General features: G+C 42.4%; 1 protein-coding gene across 1 annotated transcript; it reads left to right on the forward strand.

Moving 5' to 3' along the window:
- Nucleotides 1-309: 309 nt before the first annotated feature.
- Nucleotides 310-16,764, forward strand: LOC124289098 (sodium-coupled monocarboxylate transporter 1-like; the record flags this gene model as incomplete). The annotated part of the gene is made up of 3 exons (XM_046725701.1): nucleotides 310-666; nucleotides 14,981-15,049; nucleotides 16,713-16,764. Coding segments are annotated over exons 1-3 (451 nt in total), but the record flags the coding sequence as incomplete, so codon positions are not given.
- Nucleotides 16,765-16,772: the final 8 nt, after the last annotated feature.

The raw sequence follows: 16,772 nt of genomic DNA on the forward strand, positions 1-16,772 counted from the left end.
ATAAAAAAATGTGACTTTAAGTCAACTACGCCGAGTTTAAAAAAATATCAGAAACAACAGGAGAAGAAAAGAATAAATTTAAACTCGGACAATGATGAAGACTACAACGAATTATTTTCGTTACGTGAGCAAGCTTATGATACAGCAACAGGTGCCGATAATATTCACTATCAGTTTTTAAAGTATTTGCCTGATTCATGCATGTCACTCAATCCTTTTAGACATAGTCTAATAAATATGGAAATTGTCCGACATCGAGGCATAATGTTATTATTTTTATTATCGCGCACTGTATTGCATAGAATTTAATTAATGTTCACATAACCCCATTAGAACATGGTGTTTGGTGCTGGTGATTACGTAGTATTTGGTCTGGTGCTGCTCGTGCCCGCAGGAATTGGAATTTTCCATGCATTTTCCGGAAACAAGCAAAACACAACGGGGGAATTTCTCATGGGTGGAAGACAAATGAAGACTGTGCCCCTCGCCATTTCCATCCTAGTGTCCTTCATGTCCGCCATCTTGATTCTGGGAACTCCAGCCGAGATGTACCGAGAAGGGACGCAGTACTACCTGTACACGTTCGGCTTAACTGTAGCCATTGTTGTGTCTACATTGTTGTACGTTCCCCTTCTCTATCCACTGAAGTATACAAGCTCATTTGAGGTAAAGTACTCGTAGTTACGTTTGTTGCAGAGCGCCACTAATCACGCATTCGCTTATACGGACGTTTGAAGGTCATTCAATATAACAGTTTCAGAAGCAACAGCAGTATTAGTAGTAGCCGCAGTAGCAGTAGTGGTAATCACAGCAATAGTAATGGCAGTAGCAGCAGTAGTAGCTGTAGCAGTAGGAGCAGTAATAGAAGCAGCAGTTGTGGCAATAGCAACGGTAGTAGTAGTAGCAGTTGTATTAGACGGAGAAGCAGGAGTTACGAGGAGGTAGGTGGTGGAGGAGTTTAATACAAATATTTATAAAACGTCTTTCCAGAGTTTGTGTGAATTAATTCCAACTGTTTTGCTTGCATTCTGTGAGTCTAGAGAAAGTCCGTCTTGACGTAGTGTCGGCTATCCCTAACACTGTGACAGTGATTCGGTTGTTCCGTAGCTGGAAAACTCGTCAGTCGAATCAAAAGTTTATACAGCGTAAATATAAAGTATTTTGTTTTCCAATTTAGCCTTCATTCTTGACGCGATGACGGGGAAACATTGGAAGGCTGAATACATTATCTGCCTGTCGTCGCTGGTTCTCCCCTCTCTGTACCTCCCAGGGGTTCTGTCTGGTTGGAGAGTCGAGGCTGGTTCTCCCCTCTCTGTGCCGCCCTGGAGTTCTGTCTGGTTCGAGCTGGTTCTCCCCTTTCTGTACCTCACAGGAGTTCTGTTTGGTTGGAGAATCAAGGCTGGTTCTCCCCTCTCTGTACCTCCCAGGAGTTCTGTCTGGTTGGGGGCGGTGGGGTAGAATAGTGGTTAAAGCGTTCGCTCGTCACGCCGAAGGCCCGGGTTCGATTCCCCACATGGGTACAACTTGTGAAGCCCATTTCTGGTGTCCCCCGCCGTGATATTGCTGGAATATTGCTAAAAGCGGCGTAAAACCATACTCAGCTCAGCTCAGCTCTGTCTGGTTGGAGAATCGAGGCTGGTTCTCCCCTCTCTGTGCCTCCCAGGAGTTCTGTCTGGTTGGAGAATCGAGGCTGGTTCTCCCCTCTCGCTGGCTCTCCCAGGAGTTCTGTCTGGTTGGAGAATCGAGGCTGGTTCTCCCCTCTCTGTGCCTCCCAGGGTTTGTGTCTGGTTGGATAATCGAGGCTGGTTGTTTGTTGTGTAGGAAAATTAGTGAGTGAGTGAGCATGGTTTTACGCCTTTTTACCAATATTCCATCAATATCACGGCGGATGACACCAGCAATGGGCTTTACACATTGTACCGATGTGGGAAATCGAACCCGTATCTTCGGCGTGACGAGCGAACGCTTTAACCACAAGGCTATCCAACCGTAAAATATTGTATTTTGTCATTGATACATATTGTAACTCTACAAACAGCAGCGTAACCAACTGATTTTATCTCAACATTCCTTAAGGTCGACTGTTCTAATGCTTATGAGAAGGATGATGTATTTTCACTTATCTCCTGAGTTTGATTAGAAAGAAGGAGTGGTTTTCACAATTGGAATTCACAATGATTTCTGCTCAAATCAAGCGTTACTTGTTTACAAGTATTCGACATTCAGGTGATAATATTTGCACTCAAAGTCACGTTTCGTTTGTTAATTTATGATCAACACGCGACTTTCCGGATTAAGACTGGGTTTCAGCAATCCCTGCTTGTCCTAAGAGACGACACATTGGACCGGGTGATACAAGTCATGGATAACGTAATCTGGTCCAGACTCGTTTTCAGACAGCCGTCAAACAGATCGACTATTGCTCGTCCCTCTACCACAGTCATCACTGGTCAATGTCCTTCCCTATTCTTTCGTTCTCCAATTTCCGACATTTTCTCATATGCTATGTTCTCCATTTCGCTACTTTCTTCATTTCTCACATTTAGCCAGCTCTCACATTCATCCTTTTTTTTCACATTGGTCGCTTTCTCACATCTTTACCATGATCTCATATTCCCATGATCTCCATTTCGCGGTTAAACAACAAACCTACAACACAGATCCATAAATATGTCTTTGTCAACACTGCATACTTGGTACAGATGAAAGTGCTTTCTTGTTTCACGGAGTTGGAGGACTTGTTGTCTGTGACTGATGTGTGTTGTACAACACGTTGGGTGTAATGTATCACACATTAGCAACGTACACCATGTTTTATTCCACTTTCCATGTTCGTCCCTCTACCACAGTTATCACTGGTCAATGTCCTTCCACTTTCCATGTTCGTCCCTCTACCACAGTTATCACTGGTCAATGTCCTTCCACTCTACCACTTGCTCGTCCTTTCCTTGCTCGTCCCTCTACCACAGTCATCACTGGTCAATGTCCTTCCCTTTTCCTTCGTTCTCCAATTTCCGACATTTTCTCATATGCTATGTTCTCCATTTCGCTACTTTCTTCATTTCTCACATTTAGCCAGCTCTCACATTCATCCTTTTTTGTCACATTGGTCGCTTTGTCACATCTTTACCATGATCTCATATTCCCATGATCTTCATTTCCTATACTCTACCTCTCCCATCCCCATGACCTCCCTTTCCGATGATCTCCCTTTCTCACGATCTCCCTTTCCCACGATATCCCTCTCTCATGACCTCCATTAATAATGACATCCCTTTCTTATGATCTCCTTTCCCAATGATGTTATTTCCCTTGATCTCCCTTTACCACGATCTCCCTTTCCAATGACCTCCTTCTCTAATTCCCATTATCTCCCTTTTCCCATGATGTCCCTTCCCATGATCTCCCTTTTCAATGACATCCCTCTCTCATACCATGATCTCCTTTTCCCTTCAACTCCCTTTCCCATGATCTCCCTTTCGAATGACCTCCCATGACCTCCCTCTATAATTCCCATGATGTCCCTTCCCAATGCCCTCCCTCTCTAATTCAAATGATCTCCCTTTTCCATGATGTCCTTTTCCAATACCCTCCCTCTTTAATTCCCATGATGTCCCTTCCCAATGACCTCCCTCTCCAATTCCATGATCTCCCTTTCCCAAGATGTCCCTTTCCAATGACCTCCCTCTCTAATTCAAATAATCTCCCTTTTCCATGATGTCCTTTTCCAATAACCTCCCTCTCTAATTCCCATGATGTCCCTTCCCAATGACCTCTATAGACTATATTTATACATGTCATTGCACAAATTTTATTTGGAATTATTTTACTTTCGGTCTTGGCTTACTTGCTTATCTAAAACGTTTGTGATTTTTGAATTATAATGTCATGAACTTTGCCTAGAGTCTTATGCCCAGAAGGCGGTGGCTCATGGGCCAATCTGGTGGAATTTTTAATCTTTTAATTCTTCTGCTGGAGTATATCATCCGAGTATCCTTGGTGCTGCAAGTTGGAAATCCACTTGTTTTTAGCATTGTCCTTGTGATACTCCATGGTGGGTGGGGAGCTCGGATGATGAAATCTTACTAACTTACCATGGCTTACCTAAACCCCCCCAAAAAGACCAAGCGTCAACTTGACACTGATCCTGTTGAAACTGACCTCAGACTGCCCAACTCAATTGATTACTGGCCACGTTTTCTTGTGCTTGAAACTATTGACAAGACACCTTTGAAGTTGAATCCTTTGCCGTAGCTAAAGGTATACAAGGCATTGCTGGTGACGTTAAGAACATTAAGCGACACGTTCTGGTGCTCTGCTGGTTGAGTGTGCAAAAAGGCACCAAGCCACCAACCTTATGAGTATTGATTCTTTTGTCGGCATTCCAGTCACAGTCTCTGCTCACAAAACACTCAACACGAGCAAAGGAATTATCAGGGATCGAGATCGATTGTTTGCAGACATGTCAGAACTCGACATCGTCACCGAGATGAAGGATCAAGGCGTACTTTATGTCAAGCGTTTCACAACCAGGAAAAACGATACTGTTATCAAAACAAATACTTACCTGTTTTCATTTTCTACACCAAATGCTCCAAAATCTCTAAAGGCAGGATATTGTAACATCAATGTTGACACGTACATTCCGAACCCTCTCAGGTGCTTCAAATGTCAAAAGTTCGGTCATGGCGTAAATACTTCAGACATTGTCTGTTGTATGTGCTCACTGTGGTGAGAAGACACATACAACAGAAGATTGTGACAGTACTGTCAAAAAAATGTACAAACTGTGCAGGGGATCATTCCTCTTTCTCTAAAAGCTGTCCTGTTTGGAAACGTCAAATGGAGATAAATCAAATCAAATTCACCCAAAACATTAGTTTTGCAGATGCCAAAAAACTAGTTCAAAGCTCCGAGCCTAAAGAGAGCTATGCTTCTATCACCACAACACCGTCAGAAGCGACAAATAGAATCACAAAATCATCTGCATGCTGTCAGACAAACTTGACCTGGGTTAAATCTGATTCTCCTCTGATATTCTCACCTGCAATATCTACACAAACTGCAGAACCACTTCCTGGTACGCCCAAAATCCAATCAGAACCATCTTATGACCATGACACTTCTCAATCAACTCAAAGATCTCAATGAACGCCAAACGTTCAACCAATCGTTAAAAACAAAGGCAAACTGAAGCCAGATTCAAAGAAACAAAGTGGCAGAGCCCCCAAGGGGTCAGATGATAAAATCAAGTTATTTAACAAATACGGATCACTTGAGGACATGGACGTGTCCGAAAACGTCCATTCTAGGGCACATAGCTTGTCGCCCTCAAAAACGGTGCGGGGTAGATCCCCAATTAATCCGCCTAAAAAAATAGGTATATCTCCCAATATCGTGCAGTGGAACTGTAGAGGACTCCGGACAAATTTTAATGAAATACAGCTATTAATCCAGGATTTAACACCATCAGCGTTCTGTCTGCAAGAGACGTATCTGAAACAGACAGATAATTTTAACTTACGTCAGTTTGAACCGTATCATTATTTTTCCCCTCCAGGTGATAGAGCCACTGGAGGTTCTACTATCCTTATACGACAGAATGTTATTCACAGCCCTGTTACTCTTAACACTAATCTCCAAGCTGTTGCAGTGCGACTTACTCTGGGGGTAGCATTTACGTTATGCTCTCTGTATATCCCGCCTTCATCGACACTTCATCTGACTGATCTTCAATCACTCTATCATCAACTCCCGAAGCCATGTGTTATCATGGGTAACCGAAACGGTCACAATCCACTCTGGGGCAGTACTAACATTAATACTAAAGGTAAAATAATTGAAGACTTCATTTCCAATAATGACCTGTGCATATTTAATGATGATTCAAGCACCTATCTGCATCCTGCAACTGGCACTTATTCTTCTTTGGATTTATCTGTTGCAGATTCTAACCTCCTGGATGAATTTGATTGGTCTGTTCATAATGACCTTTGTGGAAGTGACCACTTCCCAACTATCCTTTCAGAAATAAGTCCATCTGATTCTCCTTCGTACACAAGATGGAACTTTTCGAAGGCTAACTGGTCTTCATTTCAAACTAACTGTAAATCGAAACTGCGACCTGATTGTTTCAGTGATATAACTGATCCCATTCAAACCTTTTCTGATGTTTTAAATGAAATAGCTGATGAGTGTATACCCAAGTCCTCTACGACTCCACATGTACGAAAACCATGGTTTAATACAGATTGTAGACAAGCCAGAAAAGCGAGGAAAAAGGCAGAGCGTTATTTCCGCCATCATCCAACTGTCCATAACTTAAATAAATTTAAAATACTCAATGCAAAGGCGCGTCGTACCTTTAAACAAAACAAACGACAATCTTGGAGAAATTATGTCTCCAAAATTAATTCGCGCACGCCAATGTCTAAGGTTTGGAACATGGTTCAGCGAATAAAAGGCAAAGGTTCAAAATCAGCTGTACACCATCTTAAAGATGGTGATAACTTGATAACTGATAAAACTGACATTGCAAATAAAATTGGCGAAACCCTTGCCAAAAATTCATCATCGGCAAATTATGTCCCTGAGTTTCAGAGATATCAGAAACAAAAGGAAAAGACAAAACTTAATTTCGAATCAAATAACGGTGAAGATTATAATGAAGTGTTTTCATTACATGAGCTACATACTGCTCTTGAGCAAGCTCATGACACTGCAGCGGGTGATGACAATATACATTACCAGCTACTGAAACACTTACCGGAACCATGTCTGATGACACTTTTAGATATATTTGACCAAATATGGACGTCTGGAGAATTTCCTCCTTCATGGCGTAATGCCATTGTAGTCCCTATACCAAAACCTGGCAAGGATCATACAGATCCGTCTAATTACAGACCGATCTCTCTAACTAGCTGTGTTTGTAAAACCATGGAACGTATGGTGAATAATAGATTAACTTGGTATCTTGAAACCAATCACCTTATAACCAATATTCAATGTGGTTTCAGGAAAAATCGTAGTACCATTGATCATTTGGTACGCTTGGAATCCTTTGTTAAGAATGCTATAGTAAGTAAACAACATGCTGTATCAATTTTCTTTGATCTTGAGAAAGCTTATGATACGACCTGGAAGCATGGCATTTTGAGGGATTTACATGACTTTGGTTTGAGAGGTCGTTTGCCTCTTTTTATATCACGGTTTTTGAAAGACAGACAATTTCAAGTCCGAGTGGGTTCAACCCTGTCTGATCATTACAATCAGGATCAGGGTGTCCCACAAGGCAGTATTTTGTCTGTCACTTTATTTAGTATCAAGATTAACAGTTTATCCAAGGTTTTAAACGATTCCATTGATGGATCACTTTTTGTGGATGATTTTAATATTTCTTGTCGAGAAAAAAAATATGCATACTATTGAACGGCAATTGCAGTTGTGTTTAAATAAAATAAATAAATGGTGTCTTGAAAACGGTTTTAAATTTTCCAAATCCAAAACTAATTGTCTACACTTTTGTAGAAAATATAAACCGCATAAAGATCCTGAACTATCTTTAAATGGCACTCCCATTAAAGTTGTAAAGGAGGCCAAATTCTTGGGCCTAATTTTCGATTCCCATTTAACATTCCTGCCACATATTAAATCCCTTAAAGCAAAATGCCTGAAGGCACTCGATTTGTTAAAGGTTGTCTCCAATTCAAAGTGGGGAGGGGATCAAACTACGCTCCTTCACTTATACCGATCATTGGTACGATCTAAACTTGATTATGGTTCGATCGTATATGGCGGAGCCTGCTAAAGCAACCTTAAACTACTTGATTCTGTTCACCACCAAGGTCTAAGACTCTGTCTTGGATCATTTAGAACCTCTCCAGTTGATAGTCTCTATGTTGAGGCAGATGAGCCTTCTCTTTCCCAACGACGTATTAAATTATCTTTACAATATATTACCAAACTATATTCAAACGAATCTAATCCTGCATTTACCTGTGTCTTCAATCCTCTTTATGAGGTTTTGTATAACAAAAAGCCTTCTCTTGTTGCGCCTCTTGGGCACAGAATTAAACCATTCCTTTCTGCTGCTGGCATTGAGCTGGAGAATATATCTCCTTCTCGTCTTCTTTCTTCTCCCCCTTGGCAATTGGTGAGGCCAGAAGTTGACTTAACATTAACCACATTTAAAAAATCAGAAACTAATGATTTACAGTATAAACAAGAATTAAGTCAATTAAGAAATAAATATAATACCTATAAATCCTTATATACAGATGGATCCAAGGATGGTGGCGCGGTTGCTTGTGCCACTGTCATTGGGTCTAAAACAATATCTTCCAGATTATCCAATGACAGTTCAATTTTCAAAGCAGAAGCAAACGCAATACTAACAGCTCTTAAATATATTAATAAACACCGTAAATATAAACAATATATCATCTTTTCAGATTCTCTTTCGTGTCTTCAGGCTATTAAAAATCTTTCTTGCAAACATCCACTTTTATTAGAAATTATTGAATTGTATAATGAGCTTGCTACTGGCCAATGCGACATCGTCTTTTGTTGGTTACCCAGCCACGTTGGCATTTCTGGGAACACAATGGCTGATATTGCTGCTAAGGCAGCACTCAACGAATCTGTGACACCACTTCTGCTCCCATACTCTGATTACAAAGCTTGCATTAGATCTTACATCCGTGATCTGATGCAGAAGAAGTGGGACACCCAAGTAGGAATCAATAAATTACATGCAATAAAACCCTATATCGGTTACACTTACTTGGGTTGTCAGTCCAGATTTGAAGAGGTCATCATGCGGCGATGTCGCATTGGCCATACAAGGTATACCCATGAATATTTGCTTAAAGGCGAAGATCCTCCGTTTTGCATCCCTTGTGATGAAGAATCACAGTCAAGCATGTCTTGCTTGACTGCATCGAATATTCCATCACAAAGGATAACTATTTCAAAGTAAAGACTATGAAGGATCTTTTAATAATGTTAGTTCTCATTTAATTATTGCATTTTAAGAGAATTAGATTTGTTAACTGATTTGTAAATAGATAAATATTTTATTATTGGTAATTTAAATTAGTAACTGAGATTGTTAGTGGCTGTACCCTCAAAGGGGCAAAGTATTGTAAAATTATTGTCCTCCTGAGAGGGTAATGTAAGTCCCAAAACATTTAGTCAATTTAAGTGTACCAGGTTTTTAATCGTAGAATATGTGTGCTTTTAATTTATGGCTAGATTTCTCTTCTGTCGCCAATGGCTGAAGGGATGGTGTAAATCCAACTAGGGTCCATGCAGGTAGCAAAAGTAATGTAAGTCCCCATGGTCCCTGGTCTGGTGATCTACCTTCAGTTATTGGCGATTTATAGTCCATTTTTATACTGTATTGTTTTCCCCTATTGTTATAACGTTTTAGATTTAATTACTAGTTTTACATACATATCTGTGATATTCTAGTTGTTTTACTGTCCTCCGTCGGCAGGTTTTTATAATATACATATATTTAATTTCAATATCAAATGTTCTCGTCACGATATGGCTGAAATATTGCCGATGTGACGTTAAATATTAACTCACTCACTCACTCACTCCAATGACCTCCCTCTCTCATTCCTATGATCTCACTTTTCCTGATGTCCCTTTCCAGTGACACCCCTCTCTCATTCCTATGATCTCCATTTTTCCATGATGTCCCTTTCCAATGACCTCCCTCCATAATTCCCATGATGTCCCTTTCCAATGACCTCCCTCTCTGATTCCTATGATCTCCTTTTCCCAAGATGTCCCTTTCAAATGACCTCCCTCTCTAATTCAAATGATCTCCCTTTTCCATGATGTCCTTTTCCAATAACCTCCCTCTCTAATTCCCATGATGTCCCTTCCCAATGACCTCCCTCTCTAATTCCATGATCTCCCTTTCCCATGACGTCCCTTTCCAATGTTCTCCCTCTCTAATTCCTATGATCTCCCTTTTCCATGATGTCCATTCCCATGATCTCCCTTTTCAATGACATCCCTCTCTCATACCCATGATCTCCTTTTCCCATCAACTCCCTTTCCCATTATCTCCCTTTCCAACGACCTCCCTCTCTAATTCCTATGATGTCCATGTCCAATGACCTATATCTTTAATTCCTATGATCCCCATTATAAATGACCTCCCTATAGAATTCCCATGATCTCCCTTTCCAATGATTTCCCTTTCCCATGATGTCACTTATCAATGACCTCCCTCTCTTATTCCTATGATCTCCCTTTTCCATTATCTTCCTTTCCCATCACCTCCACCTCTCATTCCCTTGATGTCCCTTTCCAATGACCTCCCTCTCTCATTCCTATGATCTCCCTTTCCCATGATGTCCCTTTCCAATGACCTCCCTATCTAATTCCCATTATCTCCCTTTCCCATGATCTCCTTATCCCATTATCTATCTTTCCGATGGCCTCCCTCTCTAATTCTATGATCCCCCTTTTCCCATGACGTCCCTTTCCAATGACCTCCCTCTCTCATTCCTATGATCTCCCTTTCCCATGATGTCCCTTTCCAATGACCTCCCTATCTAATTCCCATTATCTCCCTTTCCCATGATCTCCTTATCCCATTATCTTCCTTTCCCATCACCTCCACCTCTCATTGCCTTGATGTCCCTTTCCAATGACCTCCTTCTCTCATTCCTATGATCTCCCTTTCCCATGATGTCCCTTTCCAATGACCTCCCTATCTAATTCCCATTATCTCCCTTTCCCATGATCTCCTTATCCCATTATCTTCCTTTTCGATGGCCTCCCTCTCTAATTCCATGATCCACCTTTTCCCATGATGTCCCTTTCCAATGACCTCCCTCTCTCATTCCTATGATCTCACTTTCCCTGATGTCCCTTTCCAATGACACCCCTCTCTCATTCCCATGATCTCCATTTTTCCATGATGTCCCTCTCCAATGACCTCCCTCTCTAATTCCTATGATCTCCCTTTCCCATGATGTCCCTTTCCAATGACCTCCCTCTCAAATGCTCATGATGTCTCTTCCCAATGACCTCCCTCTCTAATTCCAATGATCTCCCCTTCCCTGATGCCCCTTTCCCATGACCTCCCTTTTTAATTCCAATGATCTCCCTTTCCCATGACCTCCTCTCTAATTCCAATGATCTTCCTTTCCCATGATCTCCCTTTCCAATGACCTCCCTCTCTAATTCCTATGATCCCCCTTTGCCTGATGTCAATTTTCAATGACCTCCTCTCTAATTCCAATGATCTCCCTTTCCCATGATCTCCCTTTTCCATAATGTCTCTTTCCAGAGGCCTCCCTCTCTAATTCCAATGATCTCCCTTTCCCATGATGTCCCTTTCCAATGACATCCCTCTCTAATTCCTATGATCCCCCTTTTCCCTGATGTCCCTTTCCCATGACCTCCATCTCTCATTCCTATGATCTCCCTTTCCCATGATGTCCCTTTCCAATGACCTCCCTATCTAATTCCCATTATCTCCCTTTCCCATGATCTCCCTTTTCCATAATGACCCTTTCCAGTGGACTCCCTCTTTAACCCATAATCTCCCCGTCCAATGACATCCCTCTCTAATTCCTATGATCCCCCTTTTCCCTGATGTCCCTTTCCCATGACCTCCATCTCTAATTCCAATGATCTTCCTTTCACATGATCTCCCTTTCCAATGACCTCCCTCTCTAATTCCTATGATCCCCCTTTGCCTGATGTCAATTTTCCATGACCTCCCTCTCTAATTCCAATGATCTCGCTTTCCCATGATGTTCCTTTCCAATGACCTCCCTATCAAATTCCCATGATGTCGCTTCCCAATGACCTTCCTCTCTAATCTCCCGTTTTCCTATGATCTCCCATTCCCCTGATGTCCTTTCCCCTTTCCCATGACCTCCCTCTCTAATTCCATGATCCATCCTCCCCTTTCCCATGTCACCTCCTCTCTAATTCCAATGATCTCCCTTTCCCATGATCTCCCTTTTCCATAATGTCTCTTTCCAGTGGCCTCCCTCTCTAATTCCAATGATCTCCCTTTCCCATGATGTCCCTTTCCAATGACCTCTGTCTCTAATTCCTATGATGTCCCTTTTCCATGATGTCCCTTTCCCATGACCTCCCTCTCTAATTCCTATGATCTCCCTTTCCCATGATGTCCCTTTTGAATTACCTCCCTCTCTAATTCCTATGATCTCCCTTTTTCATGACCACCTCGCTAATTCCTATGATGTCCACTAATCCAATGATCTTCCTTTGTGTCCTTTCCAATGATGTCCCTTTCCCTCCATTGAATTCCCATGATCCCAATTACCTCCCTCTTCCTATTTCCCATGACCCCTCTCCTCCCTTTTCAATGATGTCCTTTCCAGCCTCCTTCTATAATTCCATTCCTATAAGTTCCTGGTCTCCTCCCTTTCCCTGATGTCCCTTTCCATGATATCCCTTTCCAATGACCTCCTCTCTAATTCCTATGATGTCCTTTCCAATGACCTCCCTCCTGATGTCCCTTTCCAATGACCTCCATCTCTAATTCCAATGATCTCTAATTCCCATGATGTCCTTTCCAATGACCTCCCTCTCTAATTCCAAATGATCTCCCTTTCCCATGATGTCCCTTTCCAATGACCTCCCTCTCTAATTCCCATGATCTCCTTTCCCATGACCTCCCTCTCTAATTCCTATGATCTCCCTTTCCCATGATGTCCCTTTCCCATGACCTCCTCTCCATAATTCCTTTCCAATGACCTCCCTGATCTCCCTTTCTTCCCCATGATGTCCCTTCCCATGACCTCCTCTTTCTAATTCCATGATCCCATTTTTCCCTTTTGACCTCCTCCAATCTGATCTCCCTTTTCATGACCTCCTCTCTAATTCCATGACCTCCTCCCTTTCCCATGATCTTCCTTTCCCATGACCTGTCCCTTCTTTATCCTCTCCCCTTTCCCATCCCTCCTTTCCAATGACCTCCCTTCTAATTCCTCATGATCTCCTTTTCATGATCTCCCTCTCTAATTCAATGATCTCCTTTTCATCATGATGTCCCTTTCAATGACCTCCCTCTCCTCTCGCCTCCAGTGATTCCCTTTTGATCTCTCCTTTCCCATTTTCCTTTCTCCAATGATCTCCCTCTCTAATTCCCATGATCTCCCTTTTCCATGATGTCCCTTTCCAATGACCTCCTCTCTAATTCCCATGATCTCCCTTTCCCATGACCTCCTCTTTAATTCCTATGATCTCCCTTTCCCATGATCTCCCTTTTTCCCATGATGTCCCTTTCCAATGGCCTGATCTCTAATTCCCATGATCTCCCTTGTCCAATGACCTCCCTCTAATTCCTATGATCTCCTATCCATGATCTCCCTTTCCCATGATGTCCCTTTCCCATGACCTCCTCCTTCTCTAATCTATCCAATGATCTCCCTCTCTAATTCCACATGATCTCCCTTTTCCATGATGTCCTTTCCCATGACCTCTCCCTCTCCAATCCCTCAATGATCTCCCTTTTTTCCCATGATGTCCCTTTCAATGACCTCCCTCTCTAATTCCTATGATCTCCCTTTCCCATTGTCCATGACCTCCCTCTCTAATTCTAATGATCTTCCTTTTCATGATCCTCCCTTTCTAATTCCATGATACCTCCCTCTCTCTCTCTAATTCCCATGATGTCCCTTTCATATGACCTCCTCTCTAACCTCCCATGATCTCCCTTTCCCATGACCTCCTCTCTAATTCCATGATCTCTAATTTCCATGATCTCCTTTCCCATGACCTCCCTCTCTAATTCCCATGATCTCCCCTTTCCAAGTGACCTCCTCTCTAATTCCTATGATCTCCTTTCCCATGACCTCCTTTCCCATGATGTCCCTTTCCCATGTCCTCCCTTCTCTAATTCAATGATCTCCCTTTCTAATGACCTCCTCTCTCATTTCCCTGATGTCCCTTTCCCATGACCTCCATCTCTAATTCCAATGATCTCCCTTTCCCGTGATGTCCCTTTCCAGAGACCTCCCTCTCTAATTCCTATGATCTCCCTTTTCCATGATGTCCCTTTCCAATGACCTCCCTCTCTAATTCCTATGATCTCCCTTTCCCACGATGTCCCTTTCGAATAACCTCCCTCTCTAATTCCCATGATCTCCCTGTTTCATGACCTCCTCTCTAATTCCTATGATGTCCCTTTCATATGATGTCCCTTTCCAATGATCTCCCCTCTCATGTCCCCATGGCCTCCCTCTCCCTTTTCCATGATGTCCCTTTCCAGTGACCTCCCTCTCTAATTCCCATGATGTCCCTTTTAAGTGACCCCCTCTCTAATTCCCATGATGTCCCTTTCAAATGACCTCCCTCTCTACCTCCCATGATTTCCCTTTTAAGTGACCTCCCTCTCTAATTCCCATGATCTCCCTCTCCCGTCACCTCCCTCTCTAATCGCATGATCTCCATTTCCCACGATTTCCCTTTCCAATTATCTCCCCTTCACATGGCCTCCCTCTCTAATTCCCATGATCTCCCTATCCCAATACCTCCCTCTCTAATTCCCATGATCTCCCTGTCCCATTACCTCCCTCTCTACTTCCCACGAGACTCGATTATTTACAGACCACCGCCATATAGCTGGAATATTGCTGAGTGCGGCGTAAAACTAAACTCACTCACCCGTTCTCCCTTCACTTGCGTTCTTTCCTTTCCCATTGTCTTTTATTCCAACATTCTCCTTTTTCTTCCCCTTTAACGCGTTTTCCCTCTGATGTTCATTCGTCGCCTGTTTTCTCGCCATTCCCTCGTAAAGACATCCAAGTATACATGTATCCCAAACCGGTAATTGTTGTTCATAATAGCTATCACATCACTGTCTGCTTTGGACGTGTATATTTACACCTGTCATGAAACGATAATATGACGATTGCCAGCGTTCACGGAAATATCAATCTATCATTATTTCATCGAGATTTCATCGTTTTAGTATCTCGAGAAACGGTTCAACTCCCGCGCTGCCAGGCTGACAGGGACCAGCATGATGATTGTCAGTCAAGTAGGTACTGTAAACAACATGGTGATTGTCAAACAAGAAGGTAGTGTAAACAGCATTATGACTGTCAAACAAGTAGGTATTGTAAACAGCATGATGGATTGTTAGCAAGTAGGTACTTTGTACAACATGACGATTGTCCAACAAGTAGGTACTGTAAACAACATGATCATTGTAAGCAAGTAGGTACTGTGAACAACATGATGATTGTCAGCAAGTAGGTACTGTAAACAGCATCATGATTGTCAGCAAGTAGGTACTTTACACAACATAACGATTGTCAGCATGTAGGTAGTGCAAACAGCATGATGATCGTCAGCAAGTAGGTAATGTAAACAGCATCATGATTTTCAGCAAATAGGTAGTGTAAACAGCATCATGATTCTCAAACAAGTACTTGCTGTAAACAGCATGGTGATTGTCAAACAAGAAAGTAGTGTAAACAGCTTTATGACTGTAAAACAAGTAGGTACTGTAAAAAGCATGATGATTGTCAAACAAGTAGGTACTGTAAAAGCATGATGATTGTCAGCAAGTAGGTAGTGTAAACAGCATGATGATTGTCAGCAAGTAGGTAGTGTAAACAGCATGATCATTGTCAGCAAGTAGGTACTGTAAACAACATGACAATCAACCGGAAGAATCGGAAGACACGGAAATTTGAAATAAGTTTTTATGATTGTATGCGTTTAGTGAACGGGTTAATTTAACAAAAGTATTTTAGTCAATCAAATTCATGTCATTGTTTCTGAGATCTGGTAAATATAGAGTTCAGGGTTTGAGACCACTTACCTAATTGTTGCCTGTCAGGTGACTTGGCTTTATGTACGCTGTACTTGTAGGCCCGTGGCTGTGTGTACGCTGTACCTGTAGACACGTGGCTGTGTGTACGCTGTACTTGTAAACACGTGGCTGTGTGTACGCTGTACTTGTAGACACGTGGCTGTGTGTACGCTGTACTTGTAAACACGTGGCTGTGTGTACGCTGTACTTGTAGACGCGTGGCTGTGTGTACATTGTACTTGTAGACACGTGGCTGTAAGTACGCTGTACTTGTAAACACGTTGCTGTGTGTACGCTGTACTTGTAGACACGTGGCTGTGTGTACGCTGTACTTGTAAACACGTGGCTGTATGTACGCTGTACTTGTAGACACGTGACTCTATGTACGTTGCACTTGTTGATACGTGGTTGTGTGTACGCTGTACTTGTAGACACGTGACTGTGTGTACGTTGTACTTGTAAACACGTGGCTCTGCGTACGTTGTACTTGTAGACGCGTGGCTGTGTGTACGTTGTCGTTGCAGACACGTGGATCTATGTACGCTGTACCTGTAGAACCGTTGTTGTATGTACGTTGTACTTGTAGACACGTGGCTCTATGTGCGCTTTACTCGTAGATACGACTGGCTCTGTGTACGTTTTACTTGTAGAGACGTGGCTGTATGTACGTTCTACTTGTAGACATATGGCTTTATGGACCATGTACTTGAAGACACGTGGTTGTTTGAACGTTGTTCTTGTAGACACGTGGCTGTAGGTACGTTTTACTTGTGGACATGTGGCTCTATGGACGTTGTACTTGTAGACACGTGACGGCATGTACGTTGAACTTGTTGACACGAGTCTCTGTGTACGTTGTACTAATATATATGTTTTATCCCAGGTGATCTATATGGGCCTGGTGTCACTTGCTCCATCGACGGCTCTAGAAGCAGGTAGGTTT

Source organism: Haliotis rubra, unplaced genomic scaffold, assembly GCF_003918875.1.
Source record: "Haliotis rubra isolate DU_JTF1 unplaced genomic scaffold, ASM391887v1 Scf432, whole genome shotgun sequence".
NCBI lineage: Eukaryota > Metazoa > Mollusca > Gastropoda > Lepetellida > Haliotidae > Haliotis > Haliotis rubra.